The 20,421-nt window shown below is 37.4% G+C and overlaps 1 protein-coding gene across 6 annotated transcripts in view; it reads left to right on the top strand.

Moving 5' to 3' along the window:
• The window catches only part of LOC132544559 (neuronal acetylcholine receptor subunit alpha-10-like), a 201,414-nt gene that overhangs the window by 87,415 nt on the left and 93,578 nt on the right, over positions 1–20,421 (top strand). For 4 of the 6 annotated variants that reach the window (XM_060208173.1, XM_060208174.1, XM_060208175.1 and 1 more), the window contains exon 2: positions 14,988–15,097. In XM_060208173.1, coding sequence (XP_060064156.1) covers positions 15,007–15,097 — 91 coding nt within the window. In that variant the 5' untranslated portion in view covers positions 14,988–15,006. Of the gene's footprint in view, positions 1–14,464; positions 15,098–20,421 lie in introns of those variants that run through there. The other 2 variants (XM_060208170.1, XM_060208176.1) reach the window with 2 other exon arrangements.

The following is a 20,421-nucleotide window of genomic DNA, read 5'->3' as shown; positions in this document are numbered from 1 at the left end:
TTAACATCGAAAAAAACTTTCTTTTTGCTAGAGGACAAGCAAATGTGTGTTCGATGTTTGGACCTGGGAAGCGGTAGTGTGATCAGTTGCATGCTTTCGTGAGCAATTATTTTATTTGCATGTACACGGAAGGCTGGTTTTCGAAAGACGAGTGCCGTATTTACATGTTCACGTGAGGCTGCTTTTCATGAGACGATTGCCGTAGTTACATGTTCACGTGAGGCTGGTTTTCATGGGCGGTTTGCCGTATTTACATGAACACGTGATGCTGTTTTTCATGGGCGGGTTGTCGTATCTACATGTACACGTGATGCTGTTTTTCATGGGCCGGTTGTCGTATTTACATGAACACGTGAGGCGGGTTTTCATGGGCCGGTTGTCATATTTTCATGAACACGTGAGACTGGTTTTCATGGGCCGGTTGTCATATTTACAGGAACACGTGAGGCGGGTTTTCATGGGCCGGCTGTCGTATTTACATGAACACGTGAGGCGGGTTTTCATGGGCCGGTTGTCGTATCTACATGTACACGAGAGACTGGTTTTCATGGGCCGGTTTTCGTATTTACATGAACACGTGAGACTGGTTTTCATGGGCCGGTTGTCGTATTTTCATGAACACGTGAGACTGGTTTTCATGGGCCGGTTGTCATATTTACAGGAACACGTGAGGCGGGTTTTCATGGGCCGGCTGTCGTATTTACATGAACACGTGAGGCGGGTTTTCATGGGCCGGTTGTCATATTTTCATGAACACGAGAGACTGGTTTTCATGGGCCGGTTTTCGTATTTACATGAACACGTGAGACTGGTTTTCATGGGCCGGTTGTCGTATTTTCATGAACACGTGAGACTGGTTTTCATGGGCCGGTTGTCGTATTTACATGTACGCGAGGGGCTGGTTTTCATGAGACGATTGCATTACATATATTTCCATTACCCGAGAGATCGCTATGCGTTAGACGTTTGTCGTGTTTATTAAATATTACGCGTGAGATCGTAAACGTGGAGTAGACAGCTGATGTAAGTGTATTTATTAAAAAAAGAAATGAGACAAGAGCGGTCGCGTGACATTTGTATTCAATAGTCGCTTTGATATTGCGATAGCTGTACTTATGAAAAGACCTGATGAGACGATACCCAGATAACTTTGACCTACAATCTCACAGTCCATGTCGTCTCCACTCAGCAGGTTTATTTGGCGAGGAGTCTCTTAGAAATCTGTTGTCCTGGCCCTACACAACCGTTTTAGTATCATTCCCCGAGGTTCTCCGTTCTATTCTATTTGCCCGTGTTTGGGATTACCGTTTTTTCTGTTGATATCGTTGAGATTGGTGTTTTGTCTCCGAGCCGGTGATACGGCTGTCTCTGACTCTATAGAATTATTGTTTCAGACTGTACGTCGGGACAAAATTCAATTCGATTACGGCATATTGTACTGACATAAAGTCAAACGAATTGGACAACTGCCAAACCATCTGAAAAGTGCCGGACTCGGTCTTCGGTAGTGTCTGTGCCTGATTCCAGGGAACGGACACCTCACAAATCCCATTCTTGACTGTATTTGTGATGGGAAAGACTTCCTAATCGTAGAATGTGACCCCGATACTTAACTTTCCCTATACATTTGTATTTAGTAATAAAGCTATATTTTACTGTAGGTTTGATGTACCGACCGGAAATTAGTTGATTTTGTTTTCCCTGTGTAAGCTTTAGTTAAAACCGACCCAGACCCTAGTGATATTGATCTAATTGTCATGCATATCGTGGCGTCTCTTTTTCATGTTGCATTTGAAGCCCATGCTTTGCGTTTCTGTCTGTACAAGAGAAGGGTTAATCGGGTCCCGGGAAGGTTAATCGGGTCCCGAGGAGGTCGATATCACACTAGCCTACTAGGTGTGTAAAGGTCAACATGTCTTCCTTAATTTCAGAAGCGAGCGTCTCGTCAAAACTGTTCACAGGTTGGTGGAAATCTTGCCTAGTGATTTGATTTATATTTTACGATCGATATAGATATGCGAGACACGGCTCGGAAATGATTTCCCCGACTTGTTGTGAAACACTTGATCGAATTCAGAAACAACTCGAACGTGACAGAGGTTGCTGACGATTCATTAAACGACCTGACACTGTTCAAGTGTTAAGACAAGAGCTTGATAAAGGGGTGGGCGGGTAATACATATGCAGGCATAACAAGATAGTCCCACAGGATGAGTAAAGGAGTTATGAAAATATACCAAGGCCGGACTGTAATTATTACCTTGCAGAAACGCTTGTGAAATATTGACATCAACAATATCTGTGCCAGTGAAAATCAACATCCGCGATCCAGCTACACGAACACACGTTCTTTTTACGCTTTATTCCATTAATAAATGATGTAAGGGATATACACAAATTGAATTTTGCACCTCATCCTGGTGTTGGGTGCTGCAGACTGGCGTGAGGTGTGAGTGAGGTTGACACCACAACTCACTCCACTGAGAATTAAATACACCGAGTCAAAACAATAATTCCGTTCAGTGCTTATCGCAATATGACAGCAAAACCGACTTGGCGAAGAAACCATTTTCATTATATTCATATATATTAAACGTAAATATTATGTGCATTCACACATATATATATTGTTACATATTTCGAATTCTCGATGTAAGGCACATCCCTGTTTCGCAATGAACTTTCGATACTTGTTCACGCATGAAACAATGTTTTATACCAAACAATATACAAATACATCCATTTTACACTTTAACATACACACATGTAGTGTTACAATGTATGTACAGTACCAATGTATTTCACTGAACAACATACATATACACATGTTTTACACTTTAACATATACACATGTAGTATTACAATGTATGCACAGTGCTAATGTATTACACTGAACAACATACATATACACATGTTTTACACTTTAACATATACACATGTAGTATTACAATGTATGCACAGTGCTAATGTATTACACTGAACAACATTATATACACACGTTTTACACTTTTAGATACACAAATATATACATGTACCAGTAATTTATGTTTTAAATGTTCTATATGAAATCCCCACGTGTACAATGTACTTACGTTTACATTGTAAGATACACATATTTTACAATTTAAGATACGCAAGTAACAATGTTTTACAAAGTACCGTGTGTACTTCCGCGTGTTTTATACTTAATTTAATTATTTAACACTTTACCATACACAAGTTTTACAATTTAAAATGCGTCCGTACCAATGTTTTTCATTATTAATATTTTACAATTTAAGATGCACATGTTTTACGCTTTGATTTGATATGAATATTATTCCTGATCTTTGTACTTGAAGATAAAAACTCTGCACCGGTCTTGCTATAATGTATGCATTGTGAGATTATCAAAGAAACATGAGGAAAACCCATTGAAATTCCATGTATATAAGACGTTATTTTAATTACTTTCCCTTGCTAATATACGCTATATTGTGTATCGTTCAATTTCTCCAACCACTGGAATACAAACAAACGTATGTTGTCATCCCGTGGGGTCGGTTAGGTTTTACTTGCTCAGAAGGTGTCGGAACGGAGGATTTCCGGATATCTGACGGGCGTGATTGTGTGAAGTGAGTGTGTGGAGGCACTTCAAGAATCCTGCAACGAGTTTGTAGAGTCGTGCACGAGAGCCACACAAGAGGCACGTGAGAGGCGTGCTCGGCTGTCAGGCAGCCGTAAGTGTCACTTCAAGGAAAGCAATTTCCGTAAATATTTTCAATATATTAGAACATAATTACTATAACTTTCTCTACAGGTTTGACATAACACAACACTGTTCTTAATCGACCGATTTCCATTGAAAACGAATTTCATTTTATGACATATTTAAATGAGATAAACAAGATGTATAAAGTAATAAAGAACTAGTGACAATCGTCGAAGAGCATCAGATCTTGGTAAGTTTGATAACGACGCCATTGGCGGCACCTGGATCACCTTACAAAATGGTAGGTGCTTGTTTACAAATGTAGCGGTGCCGTACGTTATAGAAAAAAATAATTTTCGGAGGTATTTGGCGAAGTCACAAGATAGCTTACGTCATTCACTAAAATAAATTTGGGAAATTCGAGACTTATTTATGTTCAGTGATTGGAGCAGGAGAAGTTACCGAAAAATGTATGACAAAATGAAAATAATTGCATTATGCACTTCTTTCTAATTGAGGCATTCTTTCTGAGTGTCTTGAAAAATGTTCCATGGTGTCATCAGAATTTTTTTTGATTGGTTTGGGTTGACAGATGTGCTTATGTAAGGACAGACAATACACATTTGAATCTCCGTGTTCATGTACGTTTAATGTCGTCGGACGTATGGACAGACAACAGGTGTGGTCAGTGTTTATATTTATGCATGAATAGCCAATATACTTGTGATGACATATAGATGTTTGTGTCGGGGTAGACGGCTTGTGGGGACAGAAATACACCTTTAGAGATCCGAGGCAATGCACGTGTGTTGTTTGTCCCTTAACCTATAGGCACTCTAGGACCATGGTTTATGTATACTTGGATGATGACCACTTACTATTCCTCGCGTGTTTTCTCTGCTCTAAAATACACCCCTTACTCGATTGACCTGTCGCGTGATGGCAGTATTATAAAAGATGGATATACGTTCAAGATGAATTCTATCTTTATAAATGTCTCATTTCCTGTCTCGGTAACATTCCAGCTTCAAACAATTATATAGTTATATATGGTGATGTCTGACTGTCTGTTTGAGTATATTTACATTATACAGTATATTTGGTGTAAGTCCAAACGTCCGCTTGCTGTTCCTCTTCTTGCGTTCATACAAAGACATGCAGCATGTCTTTGCTTGATGTGTAAATCCCGGGGAAGTGTTATGAACTCTGAAACCATCACTGTCATCCTGTGTGATTGTCCTGTGTTTGTTATGTTATTCACGTACGTAAGAAATACCATTCAGAGCAGTTTTTATATTGTCATTCGGAATAGACTGTCTGACGGGACTACACCCGCCTCAGTCACGTGGGCCCGAGGTGAATACCAACTCGATGTTTAACAACTTGTATTGGCATGTACATTGTACGCATGTTTTCTATATAAATTAATCAACATATCTGTGAACTGGTGAGTTCCTCTTGTAATGTAGTGACAGACGAACACTTCTCTGTGAGTACATTAGTTTCCGTAGGGTCCCTCAAGGCTTTCTAATATTCTGATTCCAAAATCAATATCCTTGATAGGAGGCCGATATTCTACTTTATTTCGATGATCATCCCATTCAGAGATTGACCGGACCAAGTATTCAAACCTATCCTGACATCCTAAAATGTGGATGTTTTGTTACCGACAGCACTTCCCGGAAACGTCACGAGATGACGCGTGTGATTCGGATCACAATAGAATCTGGCCGACATAGATTGTAAAGGAAAACAAGAACAATTACAGATAGAAATATGTATGCGCTAACATTACTTCAATTTCCTTTGTAATTTTCAGTGTGATATTGAGCTGCAAAACGGACCTCTGACATTTCACTTCTGATACGTCATTCATTGGTTGTATTAAAGAGAATATCGTCAAATCCCAGTAGCAATATACATATATGACAGAAAGAGGAAAATAAACAATATAAAAAAATAAAAATAAGAGTAATATGCAACTGGTGGGAAATGAAACAAACTATTAGCTATGGATGACAGAATATGACAAAAATTGATAAATAAATAAATAAACCACACACGTAGCAACATACGAATATTGGAAAAAGAAAAAGGAAAAAAAATACCAGCAAAGCATCGTACAGATGTTGGGAAATGAGACATTTAAAAAAAACGCCAGCATATGACATTAACACTACAACAAAACCTAGGAACGTTTGGAAATTAGATATACAAGGACAGATAATACGGTAATGTATACAGTGCAATGATAATAATCTTTATTTGTAATAGACAATAATGCATTTGTGCTGCGTAATCATATAACAGTGACTTAATGGTGCCATTATACAGAGTAACTCCTCTCAGAAGGTGACAGCATTTACAGGAATTTTACAGCCTGATAATTAAATACATTCATAGGCTACATGTACATCAATAACAACAGTTGAAACAATAACCATAGGACTACAGAAGTTTCTACTGGAAAACACCTTCATTTAATTCCATTTACATGTGTATTATCTATTTCCTCTCACCAACAAAAGTTTTGTTTCCGCTTCGGTAAGTGACAAGAAAATCTTACTTGCCAAAATTGGATCAGCTAGTTTGCTATTCCATCAGTTGTCGGGCTGTTCCGTCAATTCGTATAACGTCGAATGGAAAAAAGTTTTTTTTCATATGAAAATAAACCCACCAATATCAGTTGTGTTGTTAACTTTTGTGGAACGTCATTTGAAATATCTGTAAAATTGCACTTTAAACACCAGAAAAAAAAAGAAAACAAATTTCTGAAGTGATTCATGGAACATTAGTTGGGACATTCCATCTATAAATAAAATCTAATATCTGATATCAGTTGCTTTATGTGTAAACTTGAAAAAGATTTCGGGGGAAAAAGCATTGTTTACAAAAGAAGTGTTTCTTTTCTTTCAATTTCTTAACAGTCATTATGTACGGACTTGACACGTTCATTTTGACAGGGTATTACCTGAAACACTGAAGTATCATAGTAATGTCTGAGAGTCGGGAACTACAGAAACACTGAAGTATCATAGCAATGTCTGAGAGTCGGGAACTACAGAAACACTGAAGTATCATAGTAATGTCTGAGAGTCGGTTACTACAGAAACACTGAAGTATCATAGCAATGTCTGAGCGTGGGGAACTACAGAAACACTGAAGTATCATAGCAATGTCTGAGAGTCGGTAACTACAGAAACACTGAAGTATCATAGCAATGTCTGAGCGTGGGGAACTACAGAAACACTGAAGTATCATAGCAATGTCTGAGAGTCGGTAACTACAGAAACACTGAAGTATCATAGCAATGTCTGAGAGTTGGTTACTACAGAAACACTGAAGTATCATAGCAATGTCTGAGCGTGGGGAACTACAGAAACACTGAAGTATCATAGCAATGTCTGAGAGTCGGTAACTACAGAAACACTGAAGTATCATAGCAATGTCTGAGAGTCGGGAACTACAGAAACACTGAAGTATCATAGCAATGTCTGAGAGTTGGTTACTACAGAAACACTGAAGTATCATAGCAATGTCTGAGCGTGGGGAACTACAAAAAACTGAAGTATCATAGCAATGTCTGAGAGACGGGAACTACAGAAACACTGAAGTATCATAGCAATGTCTGAGAGTTGGTTATTACAGAAACACTGAAGTATCATAGCAATGTCTGAGCGTCGGGAACTACAGAAACACTGAAGTATCATAGCAATGTCTGAGAGTCGGGAACTACAGAAACACTGAAGTATCATAGCAATGTCTGAGAGTTGGTTACTACAGAAAAACTGAAGTATCATAGCAATGTCTGAGCGTGGGGAACTACAGAAACACTATAGTATCATAGTAATGTCTGAGAGTCGGTAACTATAGAAACACTGAAGTAACATAGCAATGTCTAAGCATGGGAAACGACAGAAACACTGAAGTATCATAGTAATGTCTGAGCGTGGGGAACTACAGAAACACTGAAGTATCATAGTAATGTCTGAGAATCGGTAACTACAGAAACACTGAAGTATCATAGCAATGTCTGAGCGTGGGGAACTACAGAAACACTGAAGTATCATAGCAATGTCTGAGCGTGGGGAACTACAGAAACACTGAAGTATCATAGCAATGTCTGAACGTGAGTAACTACAGAAACACTGAAGTATCATAGCAATGTCTGAACGTGAGTAACTACAGAAACACTGAAGTATCATAGCAATGTCTGAGCGTGGGGAACTACAGAAACACTGAAGTATCATAGTAATGTCTGAGAATCGGTAACTACAGAAACACTGAAGTATCAATGCAATGTCTGAGAGTCGGTAACTACAGAAACACTGAAGTATCAATGCAATGTCTGAGAGTCGGTAACTACAGAAACACTGAAGTATCATAGCAATGTCTGAGAGTCGGGAACTACAGAAACACTGAAGTATCATAGCAATGTCTGAGAGTCGGTAACTACAGAAACACTGAAGTATCATAGCAATGTCTGAGAGTCGGTAAAATAGCGTTGTGTAAAAATCGGGAAGTAAGATAATACAATATAAGATCTACCAATATAAGAGAAACACTTCTTTTTACTGAAATAGATGTTCATAACTTGCATACAGTTTGTGAAACAAATTACTGTAAAAATGCAGTCACGAAAGTGTTTGGGATGGTTTTGGATTATTAAGTTTGTCCAACGTTGTTACAATGTTCTCCTTAAGGGCTGTTTATTATTCTATATATCAGCCATTGTTTTATGTCTCCTAGCGGCTTTCAAATTCAGCTGGCCGGAATTGTCCTGCACGGTCCAGTCACTGATGTTGGGTCAGTAGGTCGAGAGTGTTCTGACTGGGATGGATGTAGTTAATACAGTTTTACAGCTTTATGGACATATAAAAATGTGTTTCTTTTATTCATTTAGCAAAAACAGTCTAGGTGAAAACGACTCTTGGGCTATTGTTGTTAACAGTCCACATAGTTCTATATATATTCTGTATTTAGTACAACGATGGCCGACTTAACAGGAAATAAACGATAAATGTCTACATTAATAACAACATCGAAACATCTGTAGACAGCCAAAAGCTGGACATCATTTTATTTCAGATAACATATCTAAACCACCACTTACAATGTCTTGTACACCAATGCAAGCGTCAGCGCACACATGCACGTGCATTGTTACCAGTATTTGGTGATATAGAACATGGTATTGCCACTGTCTGTTGGTGATATGTCTGTGTGACTACGTAGCGTAGGAAATAAATCAAAGTTGTATAACTTGGTTAAATGATAGAAGAAACCACTATTTCAGTTGTAGAAACGGTTTTCACTTTAATTTACACCTTGCGAATGGTTCGTTTGGTATCTGGTTGAACTATCTTATTTTGCCAACTAGTTTATCAGTAATGCCATGGAAGGACAAGGTTTTTGTTTTCCTGTTGCCGATAATCCACGAAGGTCATTCGGAATCCATTTGGTGCTTTCCATTGTAGTTTGTTGTCAGGTTTCGATGGTTTCCGGGCTGTTGCAATGGAAAGTCTGAAAACATTCTGATAGGAAAGCAGTCACCTGTTGCTTTTTCCTTTCATCAAATCATAACAACATCTTCATTTGATAACTTTATCGATTTTGTGAGACTATGCAGCGAAAACGTAAATGCATGTACACGTGTCATCCATTGGAAACACGCGTGTTTTTATTTTCCAATGAAACGTGTGATTTGTAGTTGCCCGTTTTGCGAAACGCTTGCAATGTTTCCGCTGTTTTGATGAAGGTGAATTGTCAGCAAATATCATATATATGTAATACAAATGCACACACATATACACTGTACACTTGAGTCAGTGCCAGATAAACGGATATGTACATGTATCAAAGACTATATGAGGATCATGATCTCTTAATCCACAAAATCGTTTTGCGTTCAAAAACTAAAAACTAATGTGTTTGTTAGGATGGTGCATTTGATTTTAACATAGTATTGCATCAAAATAATATGTGCACTGGGCGTCTTAAATAAAACAGCTAAAGAGAATATTTTGATCACCAGCACGGAATGTCATGTTTTAATGGTAACGTTAGAGATGATTTGCTGAAAATTTAGCATATACACAACAAGTAAGTAATGTGAGGGCGGTCGATACTGTGTCACGTGGTTACGTCTGACAAAAGATTACCAAACGCTCGTGGCGCTATCTTGCGGCGGTGACGAGAGTCTGTCCTCGCCTACCCAGTCAGCACGCGCACTTTCGACAAACTACTCGCAGGTGAAGGAAGGTTTAATCTTCTAACAAACCTTCACCACGTGGAATAGCACATGCTTGTACCGGTGTGTCAAGTAAGCTGTTAGCTTACAAGCCTGGTGTCACAGTATTGGTAAGTTAGTTTTATTAACGCAAGCAGCAAAAACCAATTTCTATTGCACGTAATCTGTGACGTATTTCAGTCGGCATAGATACTCTCAATAGATATGGCTTTGATGGCACAAAAGCAGGAAACCAGAACCGCAATGTTCCATCCCGGGGGATAGAAAGTTAGTCACAGCATTGACAGGTTTAACGACAAGTATCACAAAGGATGTTAGAGAGGCAATATCACAACCATATATTACACACAACAAACATTATTGTAATAGTTATAATTCAGATACGAAAAAATATTACCGATAAAGTAAAACCAAAAGCAAAATAACTTTTGCATACAAATACAATATTTTAAACATGGCATGACATATGACAGAATCGTTTGTACAAATCAAAAATCTAAAATAAAAAGGTATGTACAAAGAACATATAGCAACAACCGAAAACAATGATAAAAGAAAATAAGTACAAAGACATGTCATTACACGTGCAACGAAAATATTATAAAGTTAGTGTCGCAGAAAAAACATAATTTTACACGTGCAACGAAAATATTATAAAGTGACTATTGCTGAAAAAAGGCATAATTTTACACGTGCAACGAAATTATTGTAAAGTGAGTGTGGCAGAAAAAGGCATAATTTTACACGTGCAACGAAATTATTGTAAAGTGAGTGTCGCAGAAAAAGGCATAATTTTACACGTGCAACGAAAATATTTCATTTACACATATAGTAAAAATTGTCCAAGTATGTATATTATATAATAAATGATATTACCGTCACACAGAGAGTTACAAAGTAAACTGTACTGACATACTTCTACCATGTAAGTGAAGAGAATATGATATAAACTATGGCAATATCATAGACGAACACTATGGAATGTATAGTATTGATATCAATAAACAAAGGTTTGTAATGTTACAGAGAAAAGTTTTTTCTTAGACGTTTTAAATACCTGTGCGTTTTGTCTTCCCGGTGATCTCACTGTATTTAAATGGCATTGTCAAGATATATTAAAAACAAATGTGGTTGTAGTGTGAATATGTAAAATTATGGAACGAGATTGTCGTTCTTGTAGTTATGGGAACTATGACGCGTCAGACTCTTCACTTCACTTATAATTAAGACAATGGCAGTGCAGTAATTGTCGTTCCGTTGGGATCAGGGTCTGGTCTATGATGTCTCTGTGGGAACATGTTAAAAAGGACGTGTTGGAAATGTGACCTCACCTCGTGACTAGGGTAAAAATGTCTTGTCGGGCATGTGACAGTCCTCTGGGACAAATATTTCACGTGCTAGACATCTCGAGACAAGCAACTAAATCGCTTACCATAAGGAAAATATACACGTTCACGCTATTCAGTACTTCTGTCAACAGGCACCGGGTTTGGACCTAACTTTACCTTTTTTCTGACTTAAACATTTTCATGATCCCGAGTCCAGGTGCTGGGTTAGATGGTAGTGAACTCGATAGCTTTTTGGTATTGTGGTAAGAGCAGATACTGTACGCCATCTAGGGGTGTCTTTTGGCGACATGTCTCAGTTATCCTCTGAAAAACTAAGGACAAGTTCCTATGAAAGATTGCACTATCGTCAAGAACACGACAAAAATACAAAATGGCGTCCATAAAATATCATTGGGTATGATTGAGAAAAGTAGTCATTTTACAATACAAAACAATACCATACAAAACAATACAGTACAATACAATACAATACGTTACAGTACAGTACAGTGCAATACAATACAAAACAGTACCATATAATACAGCACAATACAATACAATAAAGTACAATACAATACAAAACAATACCATACAAAACAATACAGTACAATACAATGCAATACATTACAGTACAGTACAGTGCAATACAATACAAAACAGTACCATATAATACAGCACAATACAATACGCTAATGATCATGGTAGTGTTATATATCACATTATACATTACATTATACATGTAATTCTAAGATACATAGAAGTTCATAACATTTATAACCAGAATCAATCTTTGTAAAACATGGGTATTACAAGATATAATCCATGATAAGAATTTCAACGTCAATTAACATAAAATGTGTAATGAAATATATGATAAAACTACATGTTGTTCTACCGTTTGGCGCATTGTCCATCGTCTGGCGCACGGTGGCGCATTTGAGCTATACATTTCACAGTTTACATTTCCTTAAAATTGCTAATTAATTAGTTTTGGGTTAAAGCATTATTCAGAGATGTACTTTACCGTCTTTCGAAGTCATTAGGTACACTCTGTATATGAAAAACTGATTATTCCTAGAAGGACGAAACAGCCGATTTTGTAGCGATTATTGGCTCCTCAGTATTTGATTTGTTTTTATTAAAAGGTGAAAACTCCCGTGTGTCTTCAGCGCAATCCACAACCAGTAATAGCGTAAACCAGCGATCATCAACCCCTCTTTTGTCAATTGTCAATTGAACACGAAGAAAAAATGTTCCTGATTTCAAAACCAGATGAAAGATATTGCGCAAAGGTGTCCTTGGTGACTGTTGTAAGAGAGTTGTTAAAGAGAGTTTCTAATACCTGATGTACCAGTATATGTACTAAGTGGCCTATTGAGATGTGTCCATTAAAGACTATGCGTTTGGAGAAATTATCGTGTCTTTGTTTGGTACATGGCGTGAGAAAACAAAACACATGTCACCAATACATAGCATTAGAAGACAAAACACATGTCACCAATACATGGCGTTAGAAGATGAAACACATGTCACCAATACATGACGTGAGTGAACAAAACACATGTCACTAATACATGGCGTGAGAAGACAAAACACACGTCACCAATACATGGCGTGAGAAGACAAAACACATGTCACCAATACATGGCGTTAGAAGATGAAACACATGTCATCAATACATGGCGTGAGAAGACAAAACACATGTCACCAATACATGGCGTGAGAAGACAAAACACATGTCACCAATACATGGCGTGAGAAGACAAAACACATGTCACCAATACATGGCATGAGAAGACAAAACACATGTCACCAATACATGGCGTGAGAAGACAAAAAACATGTCACCAATACATGGCGTTAGAAGATAAAACACATGTTGTAATGTTGACTAGAGTGAGATTGGTGTATAACTGTAATGTTGACAAGAGTGAGATTGGTGTATAACTGTAATGTTGACTAGAGTGAGATTGGCGTATAACTGTGATGTTGACTAGAGCGAGATTGGTGTATAACTGTAATGTTGACTAGAGTGAGATTGGTGTATAACTGTAATGTTGACTAGGTGAGATTGGCGTATAACTGTGATGTTGACTAGAGTGAGATTGGTGTAGTGTATAACTGTAATGTTGACTAGATTGAGATTGGTGTATCACTGTAATGTTGACTAGAGTGAGATTGGTGTATCACTGTAATGTTGACTAGAGTGAGATTGGTGTATAACTGTAATGTTGACTAGAGTGAGATTGGCGTATAACTGTGATGTTGACTAGAGTGAGATTGGTGTATAACTGTAATGTTGACTAGGTGAGATTGGCGTATAACTGTGATGTTGACTAGATTGAGATTGGTGTATAACTGTAATGTTGACTAGAGTGAGATTGGCGTATAACTGTAATGTTGACTAGAGTGAGATTGGCGTATAACTGTGATGTTGACTAGAGTGAGATTGGTGTATAACTGTGATGTTGACTAGAGTGAGATTGGCGTATCACTGTAATGTTGACTAGAGTGAGATTGGCGTATAACTGTGATGTTGACTAGAGTGAGATTGGCGTATAACTGTGATGTTGACTAGATTGAGATTGGTGTATCACTGTAATGTTGACTAGATTGAGATTGGTGTATCACTGTAATGTTGACTAGAGTGAGATTGGTGTAGTGTAGAAATGTTATGTTGACAGGTTAAGGATAAGTTAAGTGTATACTTTATGGTATTAACAATATTTGATATGGTGTGTACTTGACAAAATAGTGTGTACATCACTTCTTATTTTTTATGATTTGTGATAGTGTTTACAACATTTCATAGTGTTTCCATCATTTAATTGTGTGTTCTTCGGGTGGATATAACCATAAGGATTTCTTATGTCCAATACTTTGTTATAACTATATAAACGTCACGTTTACCATGTTGATCCTAATTGAATCAATCCTTCAACAAAATATTGATAATGATAAAACACTCGTACGATAGAAACCCCGGCTTTTTATTGTTGTAAATCTGATCAGGGACATCAGCATGAACCTAACCCATTGTTCTAGTTTCGTCTGTTGGAATTATCTCCGTTAAAAGTAAACATCGTACAAACACACAATAAACAGTTCGGCCGTCTCCCAGTCGATATATTTTCACTTTCCTCCGTAAACCTTACATATGTCGATAGCGATTGGTGTCGGCGTCAGACGTTTCCTACCCGGGGCCTACAACACACGGGAGTACAATCAGCCAACAGTTGACACCCCAACTAGCCCTAAGTGCCAGTTCTACATGCTGTCACGGCAGTCCCACCTCCCGGGCTCCAAATCGGAGCGGTATCGAGTCCTCCCGTACAGCAAATCAAATTGGGAGTCGTTTGGATTATTGATGAAGCACAAGTAGCAGCGTGCGCGCCGCTAAGCTTTCGTTACTCCGGAAGCTGGGATATGTACAGCCTTTTATCTGCGCAATGTTTGATCTCAATTACTGCATTATACTCGAGCTTAGGAAAACAACTGTAAACAGGGAACAAGTAAGTTATGACAATCAATGTTATATGTAAAGGCCAGATCGAACCGTGTGTGTGACAGGTTAGCTAGGCAGCGCCCTCGCTATGTTGTTGGTAGTGAGGTGGTGCAGTCTTCTACTACTCACCAGTCCTAGTCAGCCACTGCAACCTAAAATGTGTGTTCGCCGAGGAGCTACAAAATGTACTGCTATTTTTCAAACTTGTTTCAGACTCTAGCGACAAGTAACCATGTCTGCCAACAGGAAGCGAGGCTGGTGTGTTTGGATATGGAAGACATTTATGTGGTGGACAGTTTTCCATGTTATACCAAAAAGTCGAGGTAAGCCATGTGTTTTTTTTCTCGATTTCTTAAATATTTATTGTTATTGATAGCCTAAAATATAACACGTTTAGATTTAATCTATAATTACATAAGTCTCGTATCTCGGCGATCACTGCGTCACTGGAAATTGTTTTGGAGGGCTCGTCAGCCACGCGGCGAGAAATAGGCTTGATCGCCGCCACGCGCGACACCTGTGTGTCTTAGTGGTTGCCTCCTGTACATATGCACGAGTGAATGAGCGTGTAATTAGCAGATAATTTGAGCAGTGCTACAATGCAAACGATAGATGGAGCAGTCTAACAGGGTCTTATGAGCTTTTTATACACTAGATTGATCAATGAAGGGCCAGAAGGTTAGAAAACTGTGAGTGAACCATTAAAACGCCTGTTTTATCCAAGATTCGATATTGTACAGGAAATTCCGTAGATACCGGTCAATCGAGTCGTTAATTCTATTTACCTCGTGCTGTCTAACACTGTTTGTCAGATCGTTAAAAACAATACAACTTGTGCAAGATCATCTGGGTTTAAGGGTATCTAATTAACTACATTGGTTGAGAATTGATTACACTGGTATATAGGCGTCAAGCTACAGCGCTTACGTGTGGCTTGTGATTATCAACTAAATTCCTATAGTCTAACGTTATTGATGGTAAGAAGGTTTCGCTACATGACTTCCACGGTATATAGCTATTGATATGAGTGAGAAACAACATCTCGGATCAATGAGTACGAGACCTAGATACTACAATTCAGATACAAAATTTCTGTACAGTTTGTCCTCCCCCATATTCCACCGTTAGAATCTACAAGCGTCAACTTCACTGTTTACAAGCAAGATTGATTATATTTATATACATTATTTGCCAAATTTTGCCCAAACTGAATGACGTCATTGAAATTTTGTGCGCCAGCGCCAGCAGTGACACTAAGATGGCGACACGCCGCCATAATAGCACAAAGACCTTACACCTATTTAACTGCTTAGACCGGTACAGGCGATCCCGTCAACAGCTGGTCGATGATGCTTGTCCGACACGGCACAATGGTTTTTTATGATTGTGTAATTACAGTAGATTTTTTTCACGCAAGTATTCTCGTACCGTTCAATAGCCTATATAGTATGAATTAATAAAGGCGATCACCCTTGACTAGATAACGTGAATAATAGAAGATAATCATGATTACTTAAACCAGCTTACATTAAGGTAAAATACACTCACGACATTTACTTCAACAGAAGATAATCTTCAAAACACACATTTAAAATTATTTCTAGCGATGGAAACTGCCTCTGTTGTTAAAAAAAATAAAATAATTTTGCACGTTCAGGGTGGCCGGTGCTAGTGGCGGTTTCTAGCCTTTGAATGACTATAAATATAGCCCAACTGGGCGAACGTGCATTCTACAGTTGGACTCTGCAAAGAGAAGGTACTATTTAGATAAAGAAATCAATAGCAGAAATTATTGCCGTTTCTTGAACATGCATCTTTGTTTGGAAGTTACTGTAGACATATATACCCTCAGTCGGCGTGGGTAGACTGGCGGGGTTCCCATCATCACTAGTAATGGCCACTTGATCGATTCCCTAAAACACTTACTTTCAAACCCTAACGTTTTATTTCCTTTACGATTGTTTGCTTGTGTTTCCTGATCGCAGACTTTGTCGGAATCTACTGGTATGTACGATTACCTACACACACAGAGCTGTGTGTTAGCCTTTAGTCACACTACCAACTTGGTCCTTCGTCTGTTCTGGAGAGGAAAATGAGGCTCCGTTGATCAGCACACAAGTGTCTTCAGCTCAATCTCGATTTTGGTCAATATTAGCTTTATATTCCAATTTGAACGGTGGTAGAGAGTCAATTTTCTCCACAAAGTAAATATTTCTTGGGAATAACAACATAAATTGGAAACACAAATTGATACTTACAGACGATTCATTGGCATAGACCAAATCTCTTCCCCGGTCCGGTCTGTACCATAAGTCAACACCTAATTAAATCACACTTCGATTGGATGATGAACGGAAGAATGGATTGACAGATGATAGAAGGGATGTTCAAGTGAACAGTGGGAAGATGATGAATGATGAGAAGGATGAGAAGCTCGGAGTAAATAAGATTTATGATGTAGGCAGACTATACGCTGGCAGATAGTATCTATTGCAACAGAACACAAAGCTTTGTGGGCTAGCAATCACTAAGAACACTACCGAACAAGTAATTAACACAGTTTCAACAGTCTACCTGGACCATTCCGCAGGAGACATATGAAGTTCCGATCTAATCCAATGTGTGACGTCACAGATGCACGCGATGCCAATTAGCGCACAGTGCGGTTGTGGAATTAAGCGTTTGTAAGCAACAAACGTGCTCGCTTTTTTGCATAATTGCACATATAAAGGGTTGATAGGTACAGGCGATGCTGAATATTTCATAAGTTAATGTCTTTCACAATATCGACTGTATGTAAGGTGTGATGATGTAACGTGTTTGTTCAGGACTTCGCACGGTACTGTTTCGTCGCCTGCCAAGATAAAGATCAGCATAATGGAGACACACCCTCGCGCTTCTCCACCTGTGCTTTCGCAATCAACATGCTAACTGGCTCCTAGATGCTATTTTGTATTTACAAAACACATAACTAATTGCTTCAATCGGAATTAATTCAATATATATAATAACACACTTCTAACAAGATGTATTTGTAAACGATAAGAATTCTAAATAAAACACACATTATCAACAAACATTTAACTGATAGTAAATACAGACTTACCTATATAACATACGTGTATAAATACACTTCTTAAACGTCGTGGTTTCGTCGATATAAATTTTGAATATGTAGATAAACAATGGTACAATATTTCTATCAATTTTCAATAAACCATTAAATGAAAATGAAATCTCCATAACAATAAAGTTATAAGGTAAATGTTGGTTCCTAGTTAATATTAATTCCGTGGATACATTTATTTAAAACATGTTTCGTGGCACAATTAATTTTAAATCAAATATGTATTATATAGATATATATTTGCAATTGTGTTCCTAGATTAAGTTGTAAATAAATGATCGCTGAATTCACTCAGTAAACAAATGTGCAATGATAAATAGAGAAAAATAATAATTTCAATTCAAAATTTATTCAGCAGGAAAATTAACACATAAACTACAGAAAAATAACAAAAATATTAAGACTAGGTATTTCGGTAAGGTAAGGGCTGTTTTACATATCGGCGACACCAGACATGTTGAATATGGTGCACAAAATAAAGCCACGTTCTAAAATCAAAACCAGGCATTTCACAAAAAGCAATTAAATGCACTAACCGTCATCACTGACGTCGAAAATACATATGATGCGGTATGCTTTTGTTTTTATATAGCTCTTCTGGCTTTAGTATTGATATGGGGTTAAATTTATCCAAGAGCTAATCAAAACAGGTAGCAAAGACATTTGTAGTCCTACAATTTCACTTTAAAATATATTGACAGGATCTTTTATTTAAAAAAAAAGGTTTATCGATGATGTCCATTGTACGTACCAACCAGTATTTGATGTGAAGGACCTACTCTTATTTGTCAATCCCTTACCTCGATCCTTTCCTGCAATGAAACCAACAGGGACACCATTCAACCAAGATGTATGATAGCAGGATGATTTCACTTCCCCACTGTGAATTTATCCATTTCGAGACACAAATGTAGTAACAATCCTGCTCCCCAAAACTATTTGGTTTACAGATGTTTACAATGATTTGGCATTCGATGGTTTTCTCCCAATTTTACGATTTACTTGTAAGATGTGGACTGCTGAGAGATTGAACACAAACTACAAGGTTTCTTAAGGTGCAATTGGTAATGGGGAAGCATCGTTCGTCATTACAATGTTCTCATTTGGAAATATTCAATTACCTCGTGTGATATGGAAATTGGACGTCTTCGATGTTCCGTGATATACCTGGTTTTTCCGTCGTTGTAACAATGTATTTAGGAACGTAGCATTTCTACACGTAACTTGGATTGACCGATATATATATATATGTTTATATATGAAACTAACGAAACTTGTCCTAGCAGGTTTCATTTTACTAAGTCTCTGACGCGATAAAATGAACAATTTGTGATGATTTTCGTAATTTCATATGAAATGGAAAGTAATGGATGAGCCGTCTATCACAGGGCTTTAATTCTTTTTCAAAAATGCGCGAAAACAGCATCTTATTTGACTGGTGTAAAATTTTAATTGATGATATTCTCACTCAACGTCTCGTTTGTTGACATTACGATACATATGACGCAATGAAGTGATGACGTCACAATGAAAACAATAGGAACCATCAGTCAACCACGGCTCTACTAGATCATATTCTACGCGTCTAGTAACAAAAATGTTATGCACTGGGTATCTGATAATGGGGTAGTTGTTTTTTAAGGATTAACCTTATCTTTATAACAGAAACCCGTTTATTTTTAAATATGGTATATCATCCTTCTAGAGTAACAATTTTCAAAGAGTCTGATAGAATATTTACTGTGTGTAATCTACGTTCATTTTTTTCAACGTCATGTTAATCCATACGAAACACTCATTCGTAAAACCCATTGACTGATTGCTAAACTACACCCATTTTCTCCAGGACATCAAAAGAAAGAAATCCTTCAATTAATTATTTTATTAATCCGTTACAATGTATTTTGAACGTAGATATGATTTTGGGTTATGGAATAAATAAATCTATATTTATATGAAATTGAAGTATTAGGGAAAAATACTTAAGTAGAAAATAGTAATGATGGCGGATGTTTGAAAGTGATTCTACAACATGCGGGAACTACAAGATCTAGTGAACTGGGCTACGTTTTACTTTCAGGTTATTTGATAAATAGAGTTTCTCACACTTTGGTTTTCGATACAGAAACAGCAGCAATAAATTGTAAATAGTTTAAAATTAATTCTAGATCATGATCCGTTGTTTAGAACACTTGTTTAAATGCTCTGTTGGGGTGATATATACATTAAAAATTATAAACAATTCCACAGGGTGTTTTTATAATTTACATAAATTCTTATTGGATTAAAAGTGCATAACTTCACTACCTCACTAATTGTACGTGATTTATATAAACTTATAATGAATAAACACTTAAACATATATTTGCAAGAAACCAGTAAAATTGTATGATTATTACGATTTCAAAGCAATCATTTGTTCAATGTATTAAAAAACTTGTTTCAGTACTGTACACTGATACCTAACTACTACAAAGAAGGAGCACTTGCTTCAATTTAACTTCTCAATAACTCTACAAA

This window comes from Ylistrum balloti, unplaced genomic scaffold, assembly GCF_031769215.1.
Source record: "Ylistrum balloti isolate Yb309-2 unplaced genomic scaffold, AGI_CSIRO_Ybal_v1 Utg369802, whole genome shotgun sequence".
Classification (NCBI taxonomy): domain Eukaryota; kingdom Metazoa; phylum Mollusca; class Bivalvia; order Pectinida; family Pectinidae; genus Ylistrum; species Ylistrum balloti.
The sequence above is the reverse complement of the archived record's forward strand: the minus strand, read 5'-3'. Positions and strand labels throughout refer to the sequence as shown.